The sequence below is a fragment of the Choloepus didactylus genome, chromosome 8 (assembly GCF_015220235.1).
Source record: "Choloepus didactylus isolate mChoDid1 chromosome 8, mChoDid1.pri, whole genome shotgun sequence".
Lineage (NCBI taxonomy): Eukaryota > Metazoa > Chordata > Mammalia > Pilosa > Megalonychidae > Choloepus > Choloepus didactylus.
Genome location: NC_051314.1, coordinates 121,095,151 through 121,117,144, shown reverse-complemented (window position 1 = coordinate 121,117,144; position 21,994 = coordinate 121,095,151). Strand labels below are relative to the sequence as shown.

Sequence of the window (21,994 nt, the reverse complement as noted above, 5' to 3'; positions counted from 1 at the left end):
TGATATTGGAATTGTGTTGAATCTGTAGATGAGTTTGGGTAGAATTGACATCTTAACAACAATTTAGCCTTCCTATCCATGAACACAGAATATTTTTCCACTGTTTTAGTTACCCTTTTATTTCTTTTAGTAAAGTTATGCAATTTTCTATGTATAGGTCTTTTACATCTTTGGTTAAGTTTATTCCTAGGTACTTGATCTTTTTCTTGATTCTCTCTTCACTTTGGTAATTTCTAATGTATAGAAACATTACTGACATATGTGCATTAATTTGTATCCTCCTACTTTACTAAATTTGTTTATTTGTTCAAGTAGCTGTGTTGTCAGTTTCTTAAGGTTTTCCCAATATAAGATCATATCATCTGCAAATAATGACAGCTTTACTTCTTTGCTTTCAATTTGGATGCCTTTTATTTCTTTGTCTTGCCGGGTTGCTCTTGCTAGCACTTCTAGCACAATGTTGAATAACAGTGGTGACAGTGGGCATCCTTGTCTCGTTCCTGATCTTAGAGGGTAGGCTTTCAGTCTCTCACCATTGAGTACTATGCTGGCTGTGGGTTTTTCACATATGCTCTTTATCATATTGAGGAAGTTTCCTTCAATTCCTACCTTTTGAAGTGTTTTTATCAAAAAAGGATACTGGATTTTGTTGAATGCCTTTTCAGCATCTACTGAGATGACCATTTGATTTTTCTCTTTTGATTTGTTGATGCATTGTATCACATTGACAGATTTTCTCATGTTGAACCATCCTTGCATGCCTGGAATGAACCCCATTTGGTCATGGTGTATGATTTTTTTAAAGTGTCTTTGGATTCAATTTGCAAATTATTGTTGAGAATTTTTGTGTCTATATTCATGAGGGAGATTGGCCTGTAGTTTTCCTTTCTTGTAGCATCTTTACCCGGTTTTGGTATTAGAGTGATGTTAGCTTCATAAAATGAGCTAGGTAGTGTTCCATTTTCTTCAATTTTTTAAAACAGTTAAGTAAGATTGGTATCAGTTCTTTTTGGAAAGTTTGGTACAATTCTCCTGTGAAGCCATCTGGCCCTGGGCTTTTATTTGTAAGAAGCTTTCTGATGACTGACTGGATCTCTTTGCTTGTGGTTCATTTGTTGAGGTCTTCTATTTCTTCTCTGGTCTAGGTTGTTCATGTGTTTCCAGGAAACTGTCAATTTCCTCTAAATTATCTAGTTTGTTGGCATACAGTTGTTTATAGTATCCTCATGTTTTTCTTTTTTAATATTTTTAATTTCTTCGGGATCCACAGTAATGTCCTCTGTCTCATTTATTATTTTGTTTCTTTGGGTCTTCTCTCATTTTAATTTTGTCAGTCTAGCTAAGGGCTTGTCAATCTTTTTGATCTTCTCAAAGAACCTACTTTTGATTTTACTTACTTTCTCTATTTTTTGTTGTTGTTGTTCTCTATGTCATTTATTTCTGCTTTAATCCTCGTTATTTCTTTTCTTCTACTTGGTTTAGGATTAGATTGATTTTAGTTCTTTCTTCCTTTTAAATGTATGCATTTAGAACTATAAATTTCCCCCTCAATACTGTCTTAGCTGCATCTCATAAGTTTTGATATGTTGTGTTTCCATTTTCATTCATCTCTAGATATTTAGCAATTTCTCTTGCAATTTCTTCTTTAACCTACTGATTGTTAAGGAGTGTGTTGTTTAACCTCCAGGTATTTGTGAATGTTCTAGATCTTTAATGGCTATTGACTTCTATTGCATTCCATTATGATCAGAGAATGTACTTTGAATAATTTCAATCTTTTAAAATTTATTGAGGGCTTGTTTTATGCCCCAGCATATAATCTATCTTGGAGAAAGTTCCATGAACATTAGAGAAGGATGTGCACCCTGGTGATTTGGAATGTAACGTTCTATATACGTCTGTTGAGTCAAATTCATTTATTACATTGTTTAGTTTTTCAATTTTCTTATTGGTCCTATGTCTGGTTGATCTACCTATAGAAGAGTGATGTATTGAAGTCTCCCACAATTCTTGTGGAAAAATTTATTGCTTCCTTCAGTTTTGCCAATGTTTGTTTCATGTACTTTGGGGCATCCTGATTGGGTGAAAGACATTTTTGATTGTTGTTTCTTCTTGTTGACTTGGCCCTTTAATTAGTATATAATGTCCTTCTTTTGTCTCTTATGACATCCTTGCATTTAAAGTCTTATTTTATCTGAGATTAATATTGCTACCCCTGCTTACTTTGGCTGTAGCTTGCATGGATTATTTTCTTCCATCCTTTCACTTTCAATTTCTTTCTGTCTCTGGGTCTAAGATGAGTCTCTTATAAACAACATATTGATGGTTCATATTTTTAAATCCATTCTGCCAATTTGTATCTTTTAATTGGGGAGTTTATTCCATTCACATTCTAACTGTGAATGAAGTTCTTAAATCAGCCAACATATCCTTTGGTTTTTATTTGTCAGATGTATTTTTTCCTCTCTCTCTTTATTTCCTTTAACATACCCTTACTAAAACTCTTTAGTTCTTTGCCCTTCTCCAGACCTCTACTTTCTTTTTTTTGTCAGCTTGTAGGGCTCCCTTTAGTATTTCTTGTAGGGCAGGTCTCTTGTTAGCAAATTTTCTCAGCATTTGTTTGTCTGTGCAAATTTTAAGCTCACCTCCAATGTGGAGGAGAGCTTTTCTGGATAATGAATTCTTGGTTGGCAATCTTTCTCCTTCAGAATTTTAAATATGTCATATCACTGCCTTCTCACCTCCATACTGCCTGCTGAGTAGTCACTACTTCAGTCTCATGTTGTTTTCCTTGCATGTAATGAATTGCTTTTCTCTTGCTGCTTTCAGAACTCTCTCCTTCTCTTCAGCATTTGACAATCTGATCAGAATAGGTCTCGGAGAGGGTTTATTTGGATTTATTCTATTTGGAGTTCACTGGGGATCTATGATTTGAATATTTCTGTTGTTTAGAACGGTTGGGAACTTTTCCTTAACAATATCTTTGAATACTCTTCTTAGTCCTTTATCCTTTTCTTCCTCCCTTCTGGAACACCCGTGATTCGTATATTAGTGCACTTCCTGTTGTCCATAATTTCCCTGAGATTCATTTCAAATTTCTCAATTTTTTTCACCATTTTTGTGCTTTCTCTTTCTGCCACATTATCTTCAAGTTTGCTTATTCTTTCCTGCATTTCTTCAAATCTGGTGTTATGTGACTCAAGAATTTGATCAACAGATTATTTTATTTCCATAACATCCTCTATTTTTTTATTTACTCTTGCAAATTCTTCTTTATGCTCTTCTAGGGTATTCTTGATGTCCTTTATATCCTGAGACATGATATCGGTGCTTATGATTACTTCTTTCATTAATTGCTCCAAGTTCTGTGTCTCCTCTGGTTTTTTAATTAGGGCTTTGGGTTATCCATATCTTCTGGTTTCTTCATATGCTTTATAATTTTCTGTTGTTTTTGGCCTCTTGGCATTTGCTTATCTTCATAGGGTTATTGTAGGATACACAGGCTCATTTATACAGTTAACTGTAATTTTACATAGCTACAGCTTGGTGGAGTGCCCTTTCCCTGACCTACCAACAGATGGCGCTCCCAAGCCACCGCTTACCCTCAAACCAGTTCTCCCCAACTTCGTCTATGCAGCAAGTGGGGACCCAAAGCATGTGGAGGTCCAGTCAGTGCACCAATTTTCCACGTGCAGTGGGGACCGCCACCCCGTGGTTGGGGGGCGTCCCCTGTGCAGTTTGGAGGAAGACAGCTCTAAGACCCAGTACATTCCCAGGGCTGTGGCTGGAATACCTTGGGGCTGCAGAATGCGTCTAACCCTTCAGTTCAAATTCCCCACAGTCCCTCTCTTCCATGGGCCCTCAAGTCCCTGGGATTTGTGTAGGGCTCTAGGCAGTTCCATGCAGCACCTCTGCCTCTAGGCTGTGCACACCACAGGCTTCCGCGGAGGAGGAGTGTATGTCATGGCTGCAGCGCTGCAAAGTGGAGTCTCCCAGCCTGCCGCAAAGATGGCTGCATGGGGTGTGGAAACTACCCACTTCCACAATCATCTGCCTGCTGCAGCGGCCCGTCGTTGGATCAGGGGCTCTTTGCTGCAGGTGTACGAAGGGCTATCACACACTCCAGATACTGAGGCGGTTGCCTGGGCCGTAGAAAGTACTCCCCACCACAAACGGCTGCGGCTCCCACTGCCCATTCCCCAGGACGGACACCAACCCACCTCCGAACACAGTCTCTCAGTTTCTCCCCACCGCTCAACCACAACTGCGACTGTGTTTTCTCAGCAGCTCTGCATACAGAACATTTACACAACTCCAAACACAATCTCGGTTTCTCCAAGTACACAAGTCACTATGGATGTAGAAGTCCCCCTGCCCAGCTGGTGGAACATGAAACCAGTATTCTGGAGCACTTTCTGTCTTTTATCTAGTACTTTTCACAGAGGAGAATTTTGCTCTGTCTCTCCTAATCTGCCACCTTGGATTCCCCTGTAATTAAGATTTGCTAAGGATATTTTAAATGTAAATTTGTAAACACAGAGAAGAATTCAATTCCCTATCTCCCTTTCCTCATCGTGTTGTACTTTTTACAAGAGGACTGGATCCAGAACAGGACTGTCCAACAGAAATATAATATAAAAGTAAGCCACTTGTGTAATTTCTAGTTGCCAGATTTTAAAAAGTGAAAAGAAACAGGTAAAATTAATTTTAATAATATTTTATTTAGTCCAATAAATGCAAAATAGTTTTATTTCAACATGTAATCATATTAAAACTTTTATTAATGAGATTGTACTTGTTTCCATACCAATCCTTAGTTTCTATTTCACACTTTCACTCTTTATCAATTCAGACTAGCCACATTTCAAGTGCTCAATAGTCAAATGTGACTAGAGACTACTGCATTGGACTGCAGAGAAGTAGAGTTTCACAGTGGTGACTATATACAGCCTACAATTAAATTAACTTCCTCCTTTACGTCAGATCTGTCCCACTCCCAGGTCTGTCACCTTCAGGCTTGTCCTAGACCCACTCTACTTAGTAAAGCCACAAACATTTGGTCTTGCATTTGGTATTTCCTTCCTTCTCAGCTGTACTAAACTTAATCCTAATATAGGTTAAAATTATTTTAAAAAATGGTCTCCAATGCAGGGGTATTGGGCTTCCCCACCTTGATGGTTACTAATGTGATCACAGACATAGGGGACTGGTGATTTGATGGATTGAGCCCTCTACCACAGAACTTGCCCTTGGGAAGACTGTTGCTGCAAAGGAGAGGCTAGGCCTCCCTATAACTGTGCCTAAGAGCCTCCTCCCAAATACCTCTTTGTTGCTCAGATGTGGCCTTCTATCTCTAGCTAAGCCAACTTGGCAGGTGAAATCACTGCCCTCTCCCTACGTGGGATGAGACACCCAGGGGAGTGAATCTCCCTGGCAATGTGGAATATGACTCCTGGGGAGGAATGCAGACCTGGCATCATGGGATGGAGAACATCTACTTGACAAAAAGGGGGATGTGAAAGGAAATGAAATAAGCTTCAGTGGCAGAGAGATTCCAAAAGGAGACGAGAGGTCACTCTGGTGGGCACTCTTACGCACAACACAGACAACCCTTTTTAGGTTCTAGTGAATTGGAGTAGCTAGCAGTAAATACCTAAAACTATCAAACTACAACCTAGAACCCATGAATCTTGAAGACGATTGTATAAAAACGTAGCTTATGAGGGGTGACAATGTGTTTGGGAAAGCCATATGGACCACACTCCCCTTTGTCTAGTTATGGATGGATGAGTAGAAAAATGGGGGAAGGAAAAACAAACAAAGAAAGGAAACCAGTGTTTTTACTTTAATTGCGCTTTTTCACTTTAATTATTATTCTTGTTATTTTTGTGTGTGTGCTAATGAAGGTGTCAGGGATTGATTTTGGTGATGAATGCACAACTACGTAATGGTACTGTGAACAATCAAATGTATGCTTTGTTTTGTATGACTGCATGGTATGTGAATACATCTCAATAAAATTAATTTTTTAAAAAATGGTCTCCAATGAAAATAATAATTAAACTCTACTTGTATTTTTTTTTCTTTTATCACATTTGTAAATTTGTCTTTTCAAAGCACTAGCTGAGATTTGTAAGAAGGACAAAAGTCTGCTTCTTTGGCTATCTTGAAATGTAAGAATTAAGACTATAGTTATATTACTAAAAGAACCAACTCTTGCCATCTCCTTGGCCCTCCCTTAAGAAATGTTGCAATCTAGATTGGCCATATACTGATAATGGTTGAAGCTAGATGGTTCATTACAATCTTCACTCTGCTCTTCTGTGTGTCTGAAATTTTCCATAAGTGAAAAACAAGTGTGTGTGGGGGGGAGGGATAAACAACTCCAAGGAGATGAATAATAATAATCATAATAATAATGTTAACAACTGCTGTTACCATTCTTGTTGATATGATGTGAAAAGTAATTGTAAGAATGCTCTGAAGGGATTAAGAGACCAACAGTTTGAACAAAACATGGTTCTGAGTCTTCCCATCTAAAGAATCACATATTTCCCTTTACATAGAGTCCAATGACTACTTTCTGAAATCTGTTTCTTACAGTTACTTTTGTGGAGTTGGCAATTCTATTAGAAAATTGGCTTCTCCCCCTGAATAGTTTTCTTGTACCAATCACAATCTCTTTCTACTGGGCAAAAGGAACATAGGCAAACAAGAACATGCTGCTTTTTTCTCAAAGAAAATAATTATTACATTTCTCATACCCAGGTTTGTAAATATGGTTTTAAGCCTCCATATATTCAAAATAATACCATAAATCCTGGTAAAGCTTGCTTTTACATTCTGGAACCGAAAATAAATTAATCATTTTATATGACTTCAAAAGATCACCCTCATGCTTTAAAAGTTCAGCCGACATTAATTAAATCTTCTGGCAACTCTTAGGGGTACACTCCAAGGTGTTACCTCAGAGTGGTTTGTTTAATTAGTGTAACTTAAATTAAGCTTCTGTCACTTCTAAAATCTATTTTCAAATCTGAATCAATGTCTCCAGTGGTTGCAGCTGCTTCAACCACACTGTGGTAAAGGTTCCTCATTCTAAAGCTTTCCCAAATACTGCAAACCACATTGCAAATACAGACTAGAAGAAGAAAAAGACATGGGTTAACCATAATAAACATTATCTCCACAGAGAGGAGGTAATGGCAAACTTTCTTTAGACATCACATCCAGGTTTTCTGAGCACTTTCATCAGCTCATTAAATATCCAGATGGGATTACTCATGAAATCTTGGAATGCAGCCAGTCTACTACCGAAGTGGATTCTAAGCAACTTCACTTGACTAGACACATTCAAGGAATAAATGACAGTAGGACAACCAAGCACCTACCGAAAAAATGAGCTGGAACGGTAATGCCATAAAAACCCAGAAGAGAAACTCAAATAATGCTCACAATGAACCATTATCTCTTCTAATGTTTCATCAAGTCAATATCCAAAACAAGTAGTTAATTAAAAATATATGCACAAGAGAGACAAATAGTTATGACTGGTATATAAAAGTGTATTTTATCCACTTCACTGGGTATAAAATATAATTTCACAGAACTGGCATTAAAAAAAATAGAATACATATTCTTGGAAATAACATTCCAATCATGCAGAACCTCAGTGAGGTGAGAATTAAAAGAGAAATGCTTTGGACCCAATAGAGAAAGCAAAGGAATGAACGCCATGCCACCTTCTTAAGAGAATATTAAGGGCAATTACAGTTCTGCATCCAAAGCCTTTTAACATAGTTCAAGACATATTATGTTTGAGCAAATACAAATGATTTTTAATATGAAAAGAATAAAAACAGCAGTCACATCAGGCAGTTTTACGATGTTTTTGTAAGGAGTCTTACTTAAAATAAACATTTGTAATTACTATGCTCTTTTACAGATAGATAGAGCTAAGAATTACTATTGTGACCAAAGTTTTCTAAAACCTGAATTACTTGAGTAAACTAAAAAATTGAGAAAAGATTTGTGAATGAATGCACCATAATGAAGAATACCAATACCACCTTGGTCAACTATACTCAACTGCTTCATGACACACTTCTGCCAACCAGCCCCAGTGTCCAGGACCCTCAAATATTAGCTAGTTAACAAGAGAAAACTGCCCCCTTCTCTCCCAATCTCTTTAATCACAACTAAAAATAAATTTTATTTGGAATTGAGTAGGGAAAAAAAATCGACTGCAATACCTTAGTGTTAGAGAGCAGATTATCCCAGTAGCAATGAACACAACTTCTGACCAGATCTTAGTTTTAAATGCTATTCTCCATTTAAAGGAACCAGAGAGCTCCCTGGAGCAACAGCTGGCTCCAGGGTTGGGGCAAAGGAAATATGAAGCTGGAACATACTGCTGTGCTGGAAAAGTAAGAAAGTGCTTTAAAAATGATGGCGGCATGTGAAAGGGACATAGCCAACTTTAAGGTGCTCCTGACAACCAATACTAGGAAAATCTGTGCAAAAAAATGATAATAATGGAATATAATCCATAAAACAAAATAAATATCCATTGTTAGTTTATAGTGATATGAATAAATAAATAAAGGAAAAAACGACAGCTCTTCCTTACAGTAAAATTCCAATTAATAAATATAGAAGGAATGATGAAAATGATAGCAATGTTAATTTCCTCTAGTTGACAATTATAAAATGATTATACAAAGTAAAGCTTAGTTGAAAGATACATTCCTGCAAATTTTTTGTTTAAGTCTGAAATTATTCAAAAATGAATAGTCTAGGAGAACCTAAGATGGCAGCTAGGAGAGACAGGGCAAAACAACACCTCCATGAAAAATACTAGATAAAAGCTAGCAAGTGACCCAGAACACCACTTCCAGCGATGCAACAGCTGGACAAGGTCTGCTAAATCCACAGGGACTGTGCATTTGGTGAAACCGGGAGTCTGCGTTCTGAAATGAATGAGTAAGCCGCTTAATGTCCAGCAGCCACACTGCAGTGTGGGGAAACCGAGGGTTGGCGTTTGGAGGGAGACTAGCTCTTTTTAAAAAAAAAAACAAAAGTGGCTGCAGATACAGCAGCGAGAACCACATAGTAAAGCGCAGCAGAAACAGGCCATGCGAATGCCTCAATATCTGGCATGGAAGATATCCTTTCATGTACCCACTGCTAACTGTCTCAGAGCGAAGAAGGCAGAAGTTAGCCAAAAGGGGAAAAAAACCACGCCCCTTGCAGCCATCTTCCTGGCGGGCTGGGAATGCTCCTGCCTGATGCTGGAACCACAGCCCAGAGCCATGCCAAAAAACCCAGTGTGAAAGGAAGTGTTTCCAGCAACACACGTACACGCCACAATATCGGGCGTGGACAACAGCCTTTCGAGCACCTGCAGCTAATTGTCTCGGAGCTGACAAGGCAGAGCTGTGCGAAAAGGGGGAAATTAACACACCCCATACAGCCATCCTTACCGCAGGCTGGGAACACCCCTAACGGCCCACCAGCCCAGAACTTCCCTTGAGGGATGGCGGCGCACTTGTGACATAGCACACCCTTCCCTCAGCAGAGACCCTAGAAGGGCACAGCTTGGAAGAGGTACCCACACGGAAATCCCAGGGACCACACGCCAATACCAAAGACTTGTGGGTCAGCAGCAGAGACAACTGAGGCAAGACTGAAATGAAGGTTTAGACTCTTGCAACAGCCTTAAATCTCCAGGAACACCTGGGAGATTTGATTGTTAAAGCTGCCCTCCCTCCCTGACCGCTCAAGACACATGCCCCACATTCAGAGCGGACAGCATCAACAACGCACCCAAACTTGGAGCACCAATTGGACCCCACAAGAATCAGACCCCCACACACCACAAAGACAAAGTTGGAGGGAACTGACTTGAGGGGAACAGGTGACTCGCGGATGCTATCTGGTTAGAGGAAGTATACACCACCAAGCTGTAGATCTGAGAAATTAGAGATTTATCTTTGAATAATCCTACATATCCTAAAAGAACCCTATCAAGTAAAGCAAATGCCAAGAGGCCAAAAACAACAGAAAATTTTAAAGCATATGGTAAAACCAGATGATATGGAGAACCCAAACCCAAACACTCAAATCAGAAGATCAGAGGAGACACAGTACTTGGAGCAATTAATCAAAGAACTAAAGACAAACAATAAGAGCATGGCACAGGATATAAAAGACATGAAGAGCATGGCACAGGAAATAAAAGACATGAAGAAGACCCTAGAAGAACATAAAGAAGAAATCGCAAGAGTAAATTAAAAAAACAGATGATCTTATGGAAATAAAAGGAACTGTTGACCAAATTAAAAAGATTCTGGATACTCACGGTACAAGACTAGTGGAAGCTGAACAATGAATCAGTGACCTCAAGGACCACAGAATGGAAAATGAAAGAACAAAAGAAAGAACAGGGAAAAAAATCAAAAAAATTGAAATGGACCTCAGGGATATGATAGATAAAATAAAACATCCAAATATAAGACCCATTGGTGTCCCCAAAGGGGAATAAAAGAGTAAACATCTAGAAAGTGTATTCAAAGAAATTGTTGGGGAAAATTTCCCAAACCTTCTACACAATATAAATACACATAGCATAAATGGCCAGCAAACTCCAAATAGAATAAATCCAAATAAACCCACTCCAAGACATATTCTGATCAGACTCTCAAACACTGAAGAGAAGGAGCAAGTTCTGAAAGCAGCAAGAGAAAAGCAATTCACCACATACAAAGGAAACAACATAAGACTAAGTACTGACTACTCAGCGGCCACCATGGAGGTGAGAAGGCAGTGGCATGACATATTTAAAATTCTGAGAGAGAAAAATTTCCAAAAAAGAATACTTAATTCATCAAAGTTCTCCTTCAAATCTGAGGGAGAGCTTAAATTTTTCCAAGACAAACAAACGCTGAGATATTTTGCTTATAAAAGTCCTGTCCTTCTTGAGATACAAAAGGGAGCCCTACCGACAGAGAAACAAAGAAAGGAGAGAGAGAGATGGAGAAAGGTTCAGTACTGACGAGATTCAATATTCGTTCATTAAAGGACATTAAGAGAGAAAGAGAAAAAATATATCTGACAAACATAAACCAAAGGATAGGATGGCTGATTCAAGAAATGCCTTCACAGTAATAATGTTGAATGTAAATGTATTAAACCCCCCAATTAAAAGATACAGATCAGCAGAATGGATCAAAAAATATGAACCATCAATATGCTGCATACAAGAGACTCATCTTAGACACAGGGACACAAAAGAAATTGAAAGTGAAAGAATGGAAAAAATATTTCATGCAGAAATACTCCAAAAGAAAGGAGAGTGGCAATATTAACCTCAGATAAAATAGACTTTAAATGCAAGGATGTTATGAGAGACAAAGAAGGCCACTACATACTAATAAAAGGGGCAATTCAACAAGAAGAAATAACAATCATAAATGTTTATGCACCCAATCATGGCGCCACAAAATACATGAGACAAACACTGGCAAAACTAAAGAATGCAAGGGATGTTTCCACAATAACTGTGGGAGACTTCAACACATCACTCTCTCCTATAGATAGATCAACCAGACAGAAGACCAATAAGGAAAGTGAAAACCTAAACAATCGGATAAATGAATTTGATTTAACAGACACATACAGAACATCATATCCCGAATCACCAGGATACACATTCTTCTCTAGTAATCATGGAACTTTCTCCAGAATAGACCATATGTTGGGACATAAAACAGACCTCAATAAATTTTAAAAAATTGAAATTATTCAAAGCACATTCTCTGACCACAACGGAATACAATTAGAAGTCAATAACCATCAGAGACTTAGAAAATTCACTAACACCTGGAGGTTAAACAACACACTCCTAAAATAAATGGTTTATAATGTAGAATGTAGGGGAACTAGCGATAGAGAGCAACTAATGGAGGGGCAACGATAACCCAATAAGAACAGATAAGCTATCATGGGTAAATTTAACATTCTGGGAATGCTCAGGAATGACTATGGTTTGTTAATTTCTGATGGGTATAGTAGGAACAAGTTCACAGAAATGTTGCTATATTAGGTTATTTTCTTGGAGTAGAGTAGGAATATGTTGGAAGTAAAGTAGTTATTTTAGGCTAGTTGTCTTTTTCTTGCCCCCTCAGTATGGTTTTTTTGAAATTTTTTTTACTGTATATCTTTCTTTAAAAAATTTTTTTTTGATATACTTCATTTTTTAAAAAAAAAGTTAATTAAGAGTTAATGTCAATCAATGCAATATATGATACTGGAGTGGATCTAAGAATGGAGGAGGAAAGCTCAAAGGGGGCATAAGGAAAAACTGGAATATAGAATTTAAGCTTTATAGCCTTATTAATTTTCTTGAATTAACTGCAGTTAAGTTAATGACATAAGTGAATATCCTTGATTGTAGGAAATGTACATGGAAGTGTTGAGTATGATATATGCAACCTGCTCTCAGATGTTCAGAAGATGATAAATGGATAGAAAGATAATTGATAGAAAGATAACAGATACAGTTGCAAGAAAGAGGGGGGAGGGAGGGGGAAGGAGGGAGGGAGGAAGGAAGGAAGAAAGGGAGGGAGGGAGGGAAGAGAAAGAAAGGTACTGCAAAGGTAGCAAAATGTAAAATTGGTAGATACAGATATCTGGGGATGGGGAGGTTAGAGTTCTCTGTATAGGGTTTGTATTGTATTTGCAACTGTCCTATATGTTTGAAATTATTTCAAAATAAAAATTAAAAAAAAAAATGAATAGTCTAAAAAACAGGCAGTAGAGCCCAATACAAAAAGTAGAGTATTAGGAATCAGAAAACTTGAATTTTACTATGTTTTATTTTTCCTAAATATAAAGCTGCATGACCTAGGGCAAACAAACAGGGTAATTAAGTAAAAAGCAGCAAGCACTGCTAAATTTTTAGGAAGAGAAACTGGGGATAGAAAGAACCACCACCACAAAATGTTTACATGAGTATGTGGCACTATCCAAAATATAATGGCACATTTCATGAGATCTGGAAACAGCTTACTTTTATTCAAAGACAACAACACTTTGAAAATCCATGAAGGATGTTTACTTACTATCTGCAAACTAATGAAATCTATTGTGGCACATAAGTTTGTTTTTTCCTCCTATTTAAGAACAACAATAATAAAACATAGAAGTAGTATTATAAATCCCCACCAAGTATAAAAATCAAATCATTAAGAGTCAATCCAAAAACAAAAATAAACAACAGACACAAACAAAAAAATCTTAAGCGGGGCTATATTAATTATATGAGCTCATAAATATATTTTCATAAGATTCATCCCAAACAGATGCAAGATGATATACTAGAACAGAACCATGTTAGTAACTCAATGGATATAGGCCCAAAATTCAATTATTCCATTGAGCAGAGGTAGCTAATAATGGAATTTATCATATCAATCTTCTGTGACTATACGTCAAGAATATTTGGGGTGTGAGGTGGCAGCAGAATATATACATATATTCACACACATTCCTATACAGTGGTAAGTAGTAAAAATGGGCAAAATTCAGGTATTTAAGTTCACTATCTTGAATATTTCTCTAAAACTGAAGTACAATCAATTTTAATAAGCATTGAATGTTATAAACTGGCAAAGTCAAAAGCAATACTTGTCATATAACCAGAAGGGATTTATCTCAACAAAAGATGATTATATTATTCTAATTTCCAAGAAGGAATTACTCTTAGAAACCAACAGTAAGAAAAATCATCAACGGATCCTTGTGTGTTTTAACAGACTTTCACAACACACAGGCTAAAGATGCCAGACAAAGAAATTCCTTTAAAAAGAAATCTGAATACTCGGGAAACAAATTTCCTTATTAGGGTATTGATAAAATAGAGGAAGCTATCATCAGAGGAAAATGTAGCCCTGCAATTTCAGGCTTAAAATATGAAATAGAACATTCACCAAATGCCAAGTGTTCAGCATTCACTATATACAATAATATCCTCTTTATTCAAAATTTCTTGGTCCTAAGATTCTAATAATCTTCATTTCTGTCTCCTAACAAAGTTGTGCCAGGTGTAATTAGATTTGGACAGAACTCCTAGGGACACTATTTCCTCTAAAGTAGGGAAATTTACAATAAAAGAGATTTAAAACAAGTCCATATCCCTTACATATAACTAACAGGTGTTGCTGCATTTGTTAGAAATGACAAAGGAAAAAGTTTATAAGGAGAGATTAAATTATGAGAAAAATTTAGCTATGATAACAATTTTCAGTAAAACCAGTGATTCGAAACACTTTAATTTTGTCAGCCAAACTGATAGCTAATGAGAAAACCATCCTCAAATAAACAAATACAAACTAATGATAGACTTCTAACATATTATGGCAAGAAAATACTTTATACTTATAAACTGTTGATTATATGCCTTCTTTATTGATAAGCAATACTACAGGTGCTAAGTACAAAAGATATTTTTGGCAATGAAACCTGACCAAGAAAAATGAGAATATTGTTATGGCACAATCTGCTTCTGCCTACTGCATATAAAATAGAAATAATGGCTTTTTTGATGCTTCTCCTACTAGGAATATGGAAATTATCCTCTATGTGACTGCTTTAGTATTATAATAAGGAGTTCCCACAACACTAAAACAAAAACTGGAGGGGAGGAAGAGCACAGTACGGACATGTAAACTAGAACGCTTGTTCATAAAAGGTGGAAAAATCATTTCAACATAATGAAGAGCCATAAATGAGTACCAGTAAGTATACTTTAAATAAGACCTCCAGGTAAGTGGGCACCATCAGATTGGACAAGTAGGAAAACATATCCTTATAGACACATTCTGTATTACAGCAGTAGCCATTACCACAACTGCCATCATTTCTTTAAAGGTGACATCATTAGCTATATCTTGTGTCCCACTCCTCTTTCCAGAAGCTGGTTATAAACTTGAGGTAAACCTAATGGTTCTCTTTTGCAACCCTGTACAATACAACTTGAATCTGAAACCCAGAGCTCCCCAATCCTTTTCCCTGGTTCCCCTAATTCTTAGACCCAGCACCACAATATAGCCAGCATCTGACCACATCACCACTTACAAAAAGGAAGTGAGAAGCTGATCTAAACAATCTCCACTGAGGCAGCAGATAACATAAGTTGAAAGAACATTCTGAGCGCTTCCCATCAAATCCACTCAAAACACAACAGTTTACTATGTTTTATGTTGTTACATAGTCATCTACCAAATAGCTCTCTTTTCTTCCCAAATATACTATAAACACAGAGGGCAGTTTAATGCCACAGAGCTGTCACAATCATAATTTGATACGTCTACTATCAAGTAAGATGAGATTAAAAAAAAAATGGCAGTGGCATGTGTTCCTATTATCACTACTAGTCTCAGAAAGAGAGACTAACAGTTCTTCTCCCAGAATAATGCAAGATTAATTGCGATGAATTCTTTCCTTAATTTGCCATGTACCAGCAATTTTGCACATCATCACAAATAAAAAGGGGATAAGTAACAATTTCTACTCCCCCTATTTCCAGATAGGTCTATGAAAAGAAAATGGCAAAAGTACTTAAGCCCAACTAGGGAAACTTCATCAGAATCTCCAGAGAAAAAATAAATGAGGATCTTTTGTGTACAATTTTAATAATCTCCTGAGGTTATTCTGATCGACGCATATAACCCTTCCTCCCCTCACCCATTTCTTACTCTTTAAGTGCCACAGCCATAACGCAAATGAAACTGGTAGGAGATTTATCATTACTAAAAGCTCTGGCCATGACTTACACCAGTAACACCAAATCTGTCAAAATGAGGACTAAACACAAACATCAACTGTACACCAGCAAACCTAGAACGGAGAGAGATGGATCTGAAAGGCAGGATTAAGCATGCTGGTACCACTCAAGAAGGAAGCAAGTAAGGAAGCAAATGACATCTTTGCATACACATGAACAGTTCAAGAAGACCAAAAAGAGTCCGGAAGAAATACTAACGTTAAGATCTACTGCACTCACTGCAAGCTAAGAAAATAAATTGTTTTGTCCAAATCACGTTGTTATACAATGCCTCTTCATTATTATTCTTAAACACTGTCCCTCAGAGCCTCCCCAAATTTTCAATTCTTTATCTGAATCCTTCCTAAACTATTTGTGATTATGAATAAATTTCTATAACTAATGCATTAAAAGAGATCTGAGGTGGGGAAAATAAGGCTTGAAAAAAACTGCCAGTTTGTTTTTTCAAACTAGTCAGTCATAGTAAGCTAAATGAGACAAAACCAAATATGGAACTTTAAAAAGTCTCTACATAATAAATCAGGTGCTCTTCCTGTATATAGATTTTATGACTACAGATAATTCTTCCACCAGGACACCTGGGCTTTAAACAGTTTTTCCAGGAGTAGTAATACCTCTATACTCAAGGATTGTCCACGGCTGGTCAACAACAAAAATTATGGACTAGTTGAGATCAGATGGGCAATCTGTACTCAAGCAGACCTAACAGCCTGTCTGAAAAGTGAATCAAAAACCCTCGTCTCATTAGCAGTGCACTCTAGCCGTTAAAAATGCAAACACTGAGGAACCTAAGACAGCAGCTAGGCGAGACAGGGCAAAAAAACACATCCATGAAAAATACTAGAAAAAACACAGAAAGTCACCCAGATCACCAGTTCCAGCGATGCACCAGCTGGACAAGGTCTGCTAAATCCAAAGGGACCATGTATTTGGTGAAACTGGGACTCTGCATTCTGAAATGAGTGAGTGAGATGGCTGAAAGTCCGGCATCCACGCTGCAGTGTGGGGAAGCCATGGGTTGGCGTTTGGAGATGGACTAATTCTTAAAAAAAAAAAAAAAAAAAAAACCCCGGGAGTGGCTATGGATACAATCGGAAGAACTGCACAGTAAAGCATAGCAGGAGCGGGCTGTACCAATGCCTCAGTGTCTGGCGTGGAGGACAGCCCTTCCCACACCCACTGCTGATTGTCTCGGGGCCAAAGGGGCAGAGGAGAGCCAAAAGGAGAAAGAAACCCTTGCAGCCATCTCCCCAGTGGCCTGGGAAAGCTCCTGTCAGGGCCGGACCCACATCCCAGAGCCGCGCCATGAAACCCAGTGTGACAGGCAGTGTTTCCCACAGCACCACACATATGTCACAATATCAGCCATGGGCACTGGCCTTTAGTGCACCCACAGCTAATTGTCCTGGAGCTCAGAAGGCGGAACTGTGCGAAAAGGGGGAAATTAACATGCCCCATTCAACCATCTTCACAGCAGACTGGGAACACCACTGCATGGCCTGGTGGCCCAGAGCTTCCCTGGAGGGCTGGTGTGCACTTGTGATGTGGCACAGCCTTCTCTCAGCAGAGGTCCTGGAAGAGCACGGCTGAGAAGGGGGACCCACTCGGAAATCCCAGGGACCCTACGCCAATACCAAGGACTTGTGGGTCAGCGGCGAGACAATCTGTGGCAAGACTGAAATGAAGGCTTAGACTATTCCAACAGCCTTAAATCTCCGGGAACACCTGGGAGGTTTGATTATTAAAGATGCCCTGCCTCCCTAACCCCCAAGTCACACACTCCACATTCAGGGCGGACAGCACCAACAACACATCCAAACTTAATGCACCAATTGAACCCCACAAGAACCAGATCCCCAAACACCACAAAGACAAAGTTGGAGAGAACTGACTTGAGGAGAATAAGTGACTCGCGGACACCATCTGCTGGTTAGTTAGAGAAAGCATACGCCACCGAGCTGTAGATGTGACAAATTAGAGATTGGTATTTTTTATAAGCTGTAAGAACCCTAACAAGTAAAGCAAATGCCAAGAGGCCAAAAACAACAGAAAATCTTAAAGCATATGATAAACCAGACGATATGGAAACCCCAAACCCAAACACCCAAATCAAAACATCAGAAGAGACATAGTACTTGGCAAAATTAATCAAAGAACTAAAGACAAACAACGAGAGCATGGCACAGGATACAAAGGACATAAAGAAGACCCTAGAAGAGCATAAAGAAGAAATTGCAAGAGCAAATAAAATAACAGAAGATTTTATGGAAATAAAAAAAACTGTTGGCCAAATTAAAAAGACTCTGGATACTCATAATACAAGATTAGAGGAAGTTGAACAACAACTCAGTGTCCTCGGGGACCACAGAATGGAAAATGAAAGAACAAGAGAAAGACTGGGGAAAAAAATCGAACAAATTGAAATGGATCTCAGGGATACGATAGATAAAATACAATGTCCAAATTTAAGATTCATTGGTGTCCCACAGGGGAAGAGAAAGGTAAAGGTCAAGAAAGCATACTCAAAGAAATTGTTGGGGAAAACTTCCCAAACCTTCTACACAATAGAAATATACAAAGCATAAATGCCCAGCGAACTCTAAATAGAATAAAGCCAAATAAACCCACTCCAAGACATATTCTGATCAGACTCTCAAATACTGAAAAGAAGGAGCAAGTTCTGAAAGCAGCAAGAGAAAAGCAATTCACCACATACAAAAGAAACAACATAAGACTAAGTAGTGACTAAACAGCGGCCACCATGGAGCTGAGAAGGCAGTGGCATGATATATTTAAAATTCTGAGAGAAAAATTTCCAACCAAGAATACTCTATCCAGAAAACTCTCTTTCAAATTTGAGAGAGCTTAAATTTTTCACAAACAAATGCTGAGAGATTGTGCTAATAAAAGACCTGCCCTACTTCAGATACTAAAGAGAGCCCTACCAACAGAGAAACAAAGAAAGGAGAAAGAGATAAAGAAAAATTTAACAGACATATATAGAACATTACATCCCAGGTCACCAGGACACACACTCTTCTCTAGTGATCACGGATCTTTCTCCAGAATGGACCGTATGCTGGGACATAAAACAAGCCTCAATAAATTAAAAAAAAAAAAAAAAATTTGAATTTGTTCAAAGCACATTCTCTGACCACAATGGAATACAAATAGAAGTCAATAACCATCAGAGACTTAGAGAATTCACAAACACCTGGAGGGTAAAAATGAAGGGGAGATGAAAACATTCCCGGATAATCAAAAACTGAGGGACTTCATCACCAGTAGATCACTCCCGTAAGAAATGCTAAAGGGAGCTGAGCAGGCTGAAAGGAAGGGACACTAAACAACTGACTGAAGCTACATGAAGAAATAAAGATTTCCAGTAAAGATCACATATAAATACCAATACTACTGTATTTTTTATTTGTAACTCCACTATTTACTTCCTACAGGATCTAAAATACATAAACTGTAATGATAAATCAGTGGTTTTGGACTCAATGCAAAATATGTAATTTTTGACAAGAACTACAAAAATGTGAGGGAATGAAGGAGTATAGGAACATAGTTTATATGTCCTATTGAAGCTAAGTTGGTAACAAAGAAAAACAAGATTGTTATAGATTTAAGAGGTAAGAGGTTAAATTTAAGCCCCACAGTAAACACAAAGAAAGTATCAGAGAATAAGACCATAGAGATGAAAAGTAGAGTATGGGTTACGAGAAGTGGGGGAAGGGGCAATGAGGAGTTAAGAAATGAGTGTAGGGTTTCTGTTTGGGGTGAAGGGAAATCTCTAGTAATGGATGGTGGGAAGGTGACAGCATTGCAACATTCTAAATATGATTAATCCCACTAATGGAATGCTAGGGAGGGGTTGGAATGGGAAGATTTAGGCTGTATATATATGCTTCCACAATTGGAAAAAAAAAAAAAGTCTAAATAGATGGCAATTAAATACCAAGGATGATCCTGGATGGGATCTGAGGATGGAGGAGAGGAGGCTCAAAGGGACACAGACAGCACATAAGAAAAAAAAAAGTAAATATAGAATGTAAGCTTTGTATCAATGTTGAATTTCTTGAACTTCTTAGCTGCGCTTCATGGGATTGCATAAAAGAATGTTCTTGTTCACGGAAAATGTGTATGTGAATTATACTGTTTGTTCAAGGATGTGTGCAGCTTGCTCTCATATGTTCAGAAGACAGAGCAATAGATGATGGATGATAGGGAGGGAGGGAAAGAAAGAAATGGTGGTGTGACAGGATGTTAAAGTTGGTGGATGGGGTATCGGGGGAGGGGGGTCAGGATATGCTGGAGTTCTGTGTATGGGGTTTGTATTGTTTTTGCAACTGTTCCTGTAAGTTTGGATTTATTTCGAAATAAAATTTTTAAAAAAATGCAAACACTAACTTCAATTTTTAAAAACACAACAGGGAGAGAATTTATATGGTCAAGACTATGTAAAATTTTCTATTAATGGAAACCAGCTGCAAGAATAAGAGATGAAGTTTTCAGTGTCTGAGCCTGGTAGAATACTAATGGTTTTCTTCTATTCCAAGTTTCCATTCTGGAAAGAAAGGCCCTCCAATTCATTATGCCCTCAGAGTAACTGGCACTCCTTGAAATTACCTTTCTAAAATAACTGCTCCAGAGTCCACATTACCTGTCCATTAGTTAATCAATCAGCCACTCAAAGCCATTCCTTAAATTAGAAATCTCACAATCCTCAAAGGAAAATTGCAACCCAAACTGTTTTAAGCAATGTGATCCTTGAGACCTCCAGCATGGCCCTGATTCAAACTTGTGAATTAATCTGTGTAAACTTCATACTAAGGATATACAGCATTTACAAAACATTGTGATAAAATATTCAGCACTGATTATTTTCATTGCAATTCTATTCTTTTTAATTGCAAAAAACTTAATTCTACCATTTGGTAAATATTTTTTTCCCAGGCTTTGGCTAATTATTCCTTCTCACGCACAGCTCATGTATCAATTTGAAAATTATTTTCAAGTGATCATCTTAATCTCTAATATATTCCACCCTATCACCACCACCAATAACAACAAAAAACTATATATGTGTACAGGTTTTGTTTTCCGGACTTAAGTCTGCCAGCTCTTCCAGTATACATTTTATATAATATTTGATGTGTGCAGAAACCACTCCTAGGAAATTCAGACAATGGTGCTTCCCAAAATGAGGAAAATTATTCACATAAGCTTTAAAGACTAGCAATAGGAGAACACCCACTTTTTATGTCAACATAAATCAGAAATCCTGGAGTACATGAAGGAGAATATATTATCTCTAGAATTCTGAAGGTTGAGTAAAATTTCTGTAAAAAGATACCTCTGATATACCAGACAACTGTAAAGAAACAAGAATATCTGCATAAAATAACTATCAATTCAAAAACCGTTATAAAACTGGTTTTAAAACAAGAAAGCAAGAAACAAACCTCAATTTTGTCTGTTTTGGCATCTCCCCAGTATATTTTGCCTTCATCGTAATCCAAGGCTAAACCATTTGGCCAACCAAGAGAAGTGTTAACCAACACTACTCTGTCAGAACCATCCAGAGCTGCTCGCTCAATTTTCGGGATTTCTCCCCAGTCAGTCCAATACATGTACCTATAGAAGTATACAGAAAATGAGCTAAAAATAGATAATAAAATGCAACTTCCAGATATTCTAAAGATGAAATCCACCCCCCATATTACACTGGTATGATCAGTTAACACCATAAAAGATTAAAAAAAAAAAAAAAAAAAAAAAAAATAGGACACTTAAGTATACCAAGAGTATGTTGGTCCTTAGAATAAATCTCATAGTAACAGAAAACACTGGTGAGTATGTAGAAAGCACCCTGCGGTGGTATGGTTAGTCAAAAAAAAAAAAAAAAAAAAAAAAAAAAAAAAAAAAAAAAAAAGGATCATGGAATCATGGACTAGGAGTAAACCTGTACAGCCTGGCAAAGTTTTGCAAATCATTTCCAGGTTAAGTAATAAACACATAATATTAATTTAATCTATGTAAACAAATTTTCTGATCCTTCAAGATAATTTATATTTTTAATTGACCTTAATAACCAAGGGAAAAAAATCATCCATGCATCTGGAGAAACATAAAGTAAGATATATT

General features: G+C 37.5%; 1 protein-coding gene across 2 annotated transcripts in view; it reads right to left on the bottom strand.

The window, feature by feature from the left end:
- The window catches only part of LRP6 (LDL receptor related protein 6), a 219,998-nt gene that overhangs the window by 76,374 nt on the left and 121,630 nt on the right, over positions 1-21,994 (bottom strand). For both annotated transcript variants that reach the window (XM_037845616.1, XM_037845617.1), the window contains one exon: positions 21,313-21,484. In XM_037845616.1, the coding sequence (XP_037701544.1) occupies positions 21,313-21,484 (172 nt within the window). The remainder of the gene's footprint in view (positions 1-21,312; positions 21,485-21,994) is intronic.